At 35.3% G+C, this 8,897-nt stretch overlaps 1 protein-coding gene and 1 pseudogene across 1 annotated transcript; both read right to left on the reverse strand.

The window, feature by feature from the left end:
• Positions 1-625: 625 nt before the first annotated feature.
• Positions 626-2,902, reverse strand: LOC145570933 (subtilisin-like protease SBT1.5 pseudogene; annotated as a pseudogene).
• Positions 2,903-7,474: 4,572 nt separating this feature from the next.
• On the reverse strand, positions 7,475-8,580 carry LOC145572097 (ethylene-responsive transcription factor ERF071-like). The gene is made up of 2 exons (XM_081631122.1): positions 8,357-8,580; positions 7,475-8,259 (listed from the first exon to the last, which is right to left on the reverse strand). Exons 1-2 carry the CDS (start codon positions 8,517-8,519, stop codon positions 7,520-7,522), a joined length of 903 nt encoding a protein of 300 aa, XP_081487248.1. The 5' UTR covers positions 8,520-8,580; the 3' UTR covers positions 7,475-7,519.
• Between the last annotated feature and the right edge of the window lie 317 nt (positions 8,581-8,897).

The following is an 8,897-nucleotide window of genomic DNA, read 5'->3' on the forward strand; positions in this document are numbered from 1 at the left end:
AGAGATCAAAATTTAAAAGAATAATGAAAAGGAAACAGGTCAACTTTGTTTAATTATCGAACTTGGGCTTGGTTAATTAATGCTAATCGTTAAGTATCAACACAAGTCAAATTGATTTTAGGCAAATTCAGTTCCAGTCACTCAAGTCTAGTTGTTAAGATTGATACTCAATTGCTTGCCCTTCTCATTGATTATGATCAAATATTTATACAAGAGGACTCCTTGGGCTACAAGGAGAAGATAATACCAAATAATATCAAACTAGGAAACTAACAATAATTTCCTAAGATAAGATAATACTACCATAAGATAATTTAATTATAGATTCTATCATATCTTTCCTAATACTAATTAATTTTTAATTATTGCTTTGCATCATTTTAAAGTTTTAAATGAGTCATAAATTTCAAGTCAAAGCTAATCAGATTTCAGGTCAATTAATTTTGTCAAATTAACTTTCAAGTAGTTCTCTGCATTTTCTCTCAAAACCAACAATTAGTGGATCAGAGAACTGGATTAGTCCATCATAATTAAACTAATAATATCAATAGTATATTCCATATGTAATACTAATACAAACTTAATACATAATTATTTTTGAAACACTACAGACATTATACTATATTCATACCATAATCAAAGGTATGGTTACACTACGCTTGCCATCAGTCCAAGAGACTGAACTAGAAGTTTGTTCATTTAGCATGATTCCTTGATCTTTCAAAGCTGAAATTGTAACAGAAAAACTTTGCTTATCCCATTTCTTCTTGAAACTTAATTCAAGAGGATTAACAGTCACATTAAATCCTGCAGGACTCGAAACTTTCGCGGTATAAGTTGATGCAGTAGCGTCCACACTTGTTAAAGTCCTGTTAAACACTTTACCTTCAACATCAGACGGCACAACTAAGGCAGGGTAGTTTAAGTCCCACTCATTAACCATCGATTTTTCGTCGCAAATAATTGATTTTTTCACTATGATCTTCATTTCAGTCGCATTGTACCCTGAAGCACATAGATTTTGAATGAAATCATCCTCACTGATGTCATATACTAGCCCGGGATCATTCGCCTTTTCAGGGTTGACGTGTCCTGCACCAGTAGCCCAATAAGACACCTGATTTTGATTTTGTGTCATCTTGCTCATCTCATGGTAACCAATATACGCTGTGGTCATCAAAGCGGACTTGATCATAGCCGGCTTCCAATCAGGGTGAGCACTCTTAAGCAAGGCGGCTAAACCCGAGACATGAGGGCAAGACATAGACGTGCCTGACACGATATTATACTGAGTAACCCTATGGTCCTCTTCCAACCTAGAAGGCGATACGTCTTCAGGCCAGGCAGCTAGTATATCAACCCCTGGCGCGATCACGTCAGGCTTCAGTACATACTTAGACACATTGTTTGGTCCTCGAGACGAAAACGAGGCAACCACCGGAGCCGGTTTTTCTCCTATTTGAGTCCCTCGACACACAATGGTCCCTTCTTTCACTTTCTTCTTACTGATATCATCCAATAGTTTTGTAGTTGCTCCAATAGGTATGGTTAATCCGGGTATCGTATACGGGTCGCTTTTTTGTGTATCATTTTCGCCTAATGTAGGATCATTCAGGGCGACAATAACACCCACTCCACCAGCTTTACCCACAACCACCCCTTTCTCAACTTTGTTGATTAGCCCTGGCGAGCATATTACGATTTTACCCTTTACGTCAACACTGTCTAATGACCCTGGCATACATTGTTCCATAGAATAATCTGATGTAAAATGTACTAAAGGGTATGTTTTATTCTTTGGTAGAGGATCCCCTGTGTAGAGAGAGCTGCCTGAAAGAACCTCGCCGTTGTCGAGGATGACATCAGCAGGGAATGTTCTATCAATGGTGCTAGCCCCGACGGAGATGTACCACGGGGCGGAAGCCGAAATTTGTCCAGGTAAAGGTCCACCGTTTCCAGCTGCAACTGAGACAAACACCCCCTTTTGAAATGCACCAAATGCGCCTATTGCAATAGGGTCTGTGGTGTAATCACGTGATGCGACGGGGCCTAAGGAGAGAGATATGATATCCACGCCGTCCTCCACGGCTTTATCCATGGCAGCTAGTACGTCCGACCCAGTGCAACCGAACCCCCAACACGTCTTGTAGATAGCTAGCCTAGCCTTGGGAGCTATCCCTGTGGCTTCGCCTTCTGCGTACCCAAAGAAGGAGACATTTTTGGGAGTCGTACGGCCTGCGATTGTGGAGGCCGTATGAGTCCCATGCCCGAAATCGTCTCGAGCTGATATAGGATCGCCTTTACGTGCTGCACTATTGAAACATCGTACGCCTACAATTTTTTTGTTACATAGGGAAGATGGGAAGTCCACCCCTCCTTCACATACACCCTTGAAGTGAGCTGGTACCGCGTCCATCCCTACATCATCAAAGCTCGGGTGCTCGGGCTTGATACCCGTGTCAATGACCCCAACCACGACGTTAGACCCCAAGTTGGAGGCCTTTAGCAAGCCTGACGGGGTATGGTACGTGTCAAGGCCAAGGAAGTGGGGTGATCTTGTGATTTGAGGTTGGTAGACTATGTCTGGAATGAAAGAAATGACTTCAGCTTGAGCTCTTAATGAGTCGGCATGCTCGGCCCTAAGCCGGGCCGAGAAGCCGTGGAAGACGGTGTTGTAAACATGAAGCAAGGAATCACTAGGATTAGAATTGATTCTACTAAGAATGGACTTGTACCAATCCTCAACATTGGAAAATGCATTGGGTTTTAGGTTGTTTTGGATACTAATAATGTAAATTTGTTTATCTTGGTTACTATTATGAATATTATGGTTTTGTACTGCCGTGATGTAACGTAAGGAGAGAAAGAGTGTAAGAAAGATGATCGAAAAAATGTGAGACATTGTAAAATTTTGGGCTTGAGAGTATAAGATCATATGTGATGTTTTCATGCATTTATATACGACTACGAAGAGTTTAAGAAAATTAATCAACGTCAATGGAATTAATTTAAAATTAATTAAAATTAGAGTGTGTAATGACTCCACCACATTTCCGCATGAGAATATGGGAGGGTTTTACAAGCTAGTTACATAAAAGGAAATCCTTGCTTGATTAAAAAAGGCAAGTGTTCCATTGATATAATGCCTTAACTAAAATTTCATAATGAGGATTGATTCATTAAGACATTTGAAGGTAGATGAATAATGCGATTATTTTATACATTATGATCATATTTGAATAGAATTAATGGGTTAATGCGCAAAATGTATTATCAATTGGTTTTACTGGTTATCGTGTCATGGGATAGTAGTTTGTGACTGCAAATAATGGCTCAATTTACTTAAATTGTGGAATTGAGACAAATAGTTGCACAATGATCAGATGGCATCATTGCATAAATGTTGAATGGAGTTTGTTGTAGTTGTTAATTTTGTGGAATGACAAACAGCACTCTTACCATGTTTGTTGCACGAAGAACTAGCATCTTAAGAGTCTTTACCACCTTCTTCTTCACGTTTCTCCACTAGTGACTAGTCCACTTCCCCTGCTATGCTTTCTCTATTGCAATTGGTTACTTGAGGAAGTAACTATGAAGTATTCTTTATTTTATTTTTTTAAACAGTAAACTACGGGAGAGGGCCCCCCACCCTATCACAGGAATGGGGGTCTGTGAGGAGTCGAACCCCCATCACGAACCATCTCTCCATCTCCTCACTCCTCAACTACGAAGTATATAGAAGTAGCTACAAAGCTACGTCAACAATCAATGTGAAAAAAAAAATTTTATACGAGTAATTGCAATTGATTATTTAAAGCACTCGTAAAAAAAATTACTACTTTTGTTGGTATGGATGATGATTTAGTGAAGGAACCTACATTATCACACATGTTAAGTAAGTTTGTAAAAAAGTTTTCATCATATTAGATCGATTGGGAAAAATAAGTTCTTATCATATCAAATCTGAAAAAGAAATAAGTTCTTATCAAATATTTGTAAATCAGATCATCATGATAGAATTAAAATAAAGGTGAATCTTTCACAATGAGAAGTTAGGGCAATCCGGCAATGTGATACTTTCGAAAAAATTAGTATAATATGTTAGACTTGTATATATAATTGATTCACGTAGGATCACCTGCATTTGACTAATCCTAATTAAGTTTAAATTAATTCCATTGATGTTGGGTTGTGCTTGCACAAAATCTTATAACACGGCCCATGGGCTTGCACAAGCACAACCCTACGGCCTCATCCAACTTTCATCCAAAACTTCTCCGAATCATCAATCAATCAATAATATAATACTAAAACAGACACCAAGAATGACACGTATCACTTCTTGGTGCTGTTTTTTCCCTCTAAAACTTTTTTTCTTTATATTTTTGTAATTCACTTCCTTAAAAAAAATTCACTTTTTATATTAATTGTAATTCACTTCCTTGAAAAAATATTCATCAATTATATTATTGTACTGTTTACTTTCTAAAAAAAGATTCACATATTTTCCAAATTTTTTATTTTCCATATAAAATATTATTTTATATTTTTTACATTTTGATTTGAAACTCAATTCTCAATATAAATTACAATTCAAGGTTTTTCAATTTCATTTAAAAATATAAGGATTATTTTTTGGTAAATTTTGAATTGACATTATAATTTGTTATAAAATATTGTAAAAACCGTGTGTGGCACGAGATTTAATCTAGTACACAAGTAACATGTAGGCATGTAGCCCATGCATGCTAGTGCTACACTTTGATTATTCGGAAATAATATCATTAATCATCTATTCATCGTTGTTCTAGAACAAGGATTGAAGGTCAAAACGTAAACGATTGACTATTTCTTAATTAAATTTGCCAATCAAAATGATTGACTTGTTACTTTGTTAGTATAAGCGTATTGAATAAATTAAAGTTGAAAACAAGACAGTTAGATAAACAAGCTAGAACTGTGAGCGCCCACAAAGACGTAATTCCAAAACTATGAGCGCACCTGGGAACAGCACTTGCAACTTGCTTTGCCAATATGCAACCATGCATCGCATTCTACGTGTTCAACATTCAACGACCACGCATGTTCATTGAATTACTTCAACATTTTACTAGAAATAGTGCACTTTTTGAAAAAGGAAAATGATTAAGCTAGAATTTAAGTCAAACACTTCGTATAAAACTTTATACTGAAACATAACCCTTGATATATACTTTCTCGATCCTTTTTTATTTGTATCATATGATCTGACTTATAAAATTCTTACATAAAAAAAGGGCTCATAGTATAAATAAAAGGAGATAGAAAAAGTACTTACTACGTAAATTTCTTAAGGATGAAGATTTTTTCCCCCTCCAATATCATTCATTATTAATTTGACCGCAATTCAATCAATTCATTCAACATTAGTCTGTTAGACCCATCCATATATAGAGGAATAGTCTTATTTTATTTTTTATAAAAAAATTAGTTAAATTTAAAAATTAATCAGATCAGATAATTGGAAATAACTTAAGAATTGATCAGTCAAATTAAGTCAATAGACAATATTAGTCGATTAAAGATACACGAAGTGTCTTACAAAGTACGGAGTATATAATATTATATAAAATCTATCTATTCTTGTATTTATAAATAATAGGGGCTACGAACTAAATAATTGAAGTAACTCAAAATATTTAAACAAAATCAATAACGACAGGACAAAATCATTAATGCATCAATCCTAGAATAAAACTACGTTGATGAAAAATACTTTACTACGAGCCTATTCTCATTGAATGAACTGAGATGAACTGAACTTATTAGAGCTGAACTGAAAATAATCTAATGAGAACAGGGCCTACCTCATGATGAAGCATTTTCATGAATCATGAATTCAATATGAAACAAATTTATAAATCATGTTGTTGATTACCATTTCTAAATTAGGTCATTGCCGTATAATTTTTAGTTCAACCAATCATATTATTCAATTCAACCTGTCATACTCCCTCCATTTTTAAATACTTGCTTCATTTCTCCATGTGCGGAGTTTTAGGAGAAATTGGAGATAGTAATAAAATATAAAAGTAGTGGGGTAGGCGGAAGAATAAAAATTTATAAAAAATAAAAGTAGTGGAGAGAATTGGAAGAGAGAGAATATGAAAATAATAAAATATGATCATGGTGGGTCCACTAGGTGAGAAAAATTAATTTAATATTGTAAAAACTTTTCAAATAAGAAAATGAAACGAGAAAGAAAACCCATAAAGTCTAAGGAATGGTTTGATAATCGATTGATATAGAGTCTTTTTGGTTGAGACCGGGAGGTCCTGCGGAAAAATAGCTCGACGCCAGGATGATAAAAAGCTTAACACCTCTCATTCTTATTACTTTTTCATTCAACTCCAGGGATGAATCAAAAAAGAAATATTTATTGGTTCCATCTCCTATTTTTTATGAAGAGAATGAATCGGTGAAGACCTATGTTTTAACGAATCACACGTAGCGATATTGATAATTCGGACCACTCCAGCTACTTGGCTTCTTGTATTTAAAGTAATTCGCGTCGTATTTCTATTTATAATATTCGAATAATTCGATTAAAGAAAATCTTTATCCTAATCATATATTTAAATTAAATAAAAATAATATTAAATAAATAAAGAAATTCAAAAATATTAATATTTGTATTTTTTTCTATTTATATTGACAAGAGTATATTGAACAAATATAATTCAATTTTGAAGTCAAAAAAAGTAGAAAAAATAAAATGGTTTATTTCGGTCTTAGGCCCCAAAAATAAGTTCGGCTCTTCGCCACCTGGGGCTGTAGTATGTTCCAAGGGTTGGGCTGTTCGCCCATTAAAGCCTGGGCCTTGAAGTCGGCGGGAGGGAATATCTAACCAATTTCGAATTGTGGATAATTTATTTTATGCTTTTCTCTAAAACGACCACACAAGAATTTGCGTCATCGACCTGTAGACATAATACCTAAGGAAGCCACTCTTTTTCCTATTCAAAGATCAGCCCTTTGTCTCTGTGTTTTCACATCGAGAATTCTTTACAGATGAAGAGATATCAAAGGGGCTTCTTACTTCCCAAATGAATCCTCCTATATCGGTACGAAAAAATGGGAATCGTCAAAAAATACGGGAGAGCGCGCCCCTGATAATTGCGTCGTTGTGCCTGGGCTGTGAGGGTTCTCAACCACACGGATAGACGGCAGAAAAAGAAAAATGAATCAAGTATTTAAAAACGGAGAGAGTAATAATAATGTGAAAGATAAATGTCAATTGGTAAGATAAAAATATAGAAAACACTTCCATTACATAAATTTTAAACCTTGAAAGTTGAAACAACTCCTTAAAATACATCATAGTAGTCTAGTAGACTAAAACTACCAACAAAAAAGGAAAATTACATTTTTCTTTTCAATTAAATTTCACAATTAAAAGTTAAATAACTTATTAAAATTAGATAATTACAATTACAAGGCGATAATTATCATCCTTAACACAAAATCAAATAATCAATCTTCAAGTAGAAGAAGCAGAGAGAACAATAGCATCATCATCAAAATTCCAAAGCTCCAAAGTAGCATTTCCCTCTTGACAACCACCCAACGACGGCTGAACAGTCGCAGATTGACCATCTAAATATGGAATTTCATAAAATTTCATGTAATTTTCATAAGCCATTAACTCCTCAGATAACTTTTGCACTTCATTCTCCTCCTCCTCTTCCACCACCGCAATCTCGGCTTTCGGCACCGGCACAACTTCATCCGAACCAACAGTTGTATTTGATACCGAATTGGGAGCATTGTAAGCAGATTCTAAACCATACCCAGTTGATCTCTCTATACTTGATTCCAACCCATCTGACGAAAACTGCTGGTTTCCGTTCAAGTAATCGAACAACATGTAATCGATTGTTTGGCTTTGAGAAACATAGTTGTTGTTAAACTGTTGTTGTTGCTGAGTTTGAAAAGAGCGAGGATTGTAGTTGTAATCGTAGTTGTTGTTTAGCTGAATACAATGTTGTTCATCTTCATTAGGGAAATTAACCTTAGCTTTTTTACCACGGATTTTTCGAGCTTCTTTATCGTAAGCACGAGCAGCTTCTTCAGGAGTGTTGAAAGTACCAAGCCAAACACGAACACCTTTCCTTGGGTCACGAATTTCTGCTGCCCATTTGCCCCATGGTCGCTGTCGAATTCCCCTGTATTGGGTCTTCCTCTGTTTTTTCGGCCGCTTTTCTTGTTGTACATTGCTACCTATTCAATAAAATTAATTACACCGATCAACACGTGATTTAAATATATTAATGACACCAATCAATATGATGTTAAAAAAGGAGAGAAGGATGAATACCTGAAGAGGAGGAAAGTGGCCTTTTAGGAGGACGATAGGAAACTTGTTTGGTGAAGTTGTCTGATGAAGTTGAGATGAAATTACTAGGCCAGAAATCTGAGCCAGAATTAAATCTGCCCTTATTTCGTGGGATTAAATCAGCTAATATTGCACCTCCACACATTTTAACAAAAATAAAAGGGATTAATGTAAAAGATTAATGTTTTGAGAGCTAAGAAATAATTTGTTTTTGTATGAGGTAATAATTTTGTTGGTTTTTCTTTTTGGATAAAAATGTTATGAAGTGAAATGTAAATATGAGGGGAGGAAAGAGGATAAGAAGAGTATTTATAATGGCGGTGAAAAGATAAAATAATAAGTGAGTTGGAGACAGCTGAAGAAAGGAGGTTTCGAAGTATGATACTTCACCCTTTACCATTTCTTTAGTACGAGTAGCATGATGTATTGACTAGCAACTTTCAATTGGTCTTTCGTAGCGGCCAAGTTTATCTTTTGGTTTCACCGTATTACCTCGAAACGTTTCATGGTACGGAATGGGTAT

Source organism: Chenopodium album, chromosome 12 (assembly GCF_948465745.1).
Source record: "Chenopodium album chromosome 12, dcCheAlbu1.1, whole genome shotgun sequence".
Taxonomy (NCBI): domain Eukaryota; kingdom Viridiplantae; phylum Streptophyta; class Magnoliopsida; order Caryophyllales; family Amaranthaceae; genus Chenopodium; species Chenopodium album.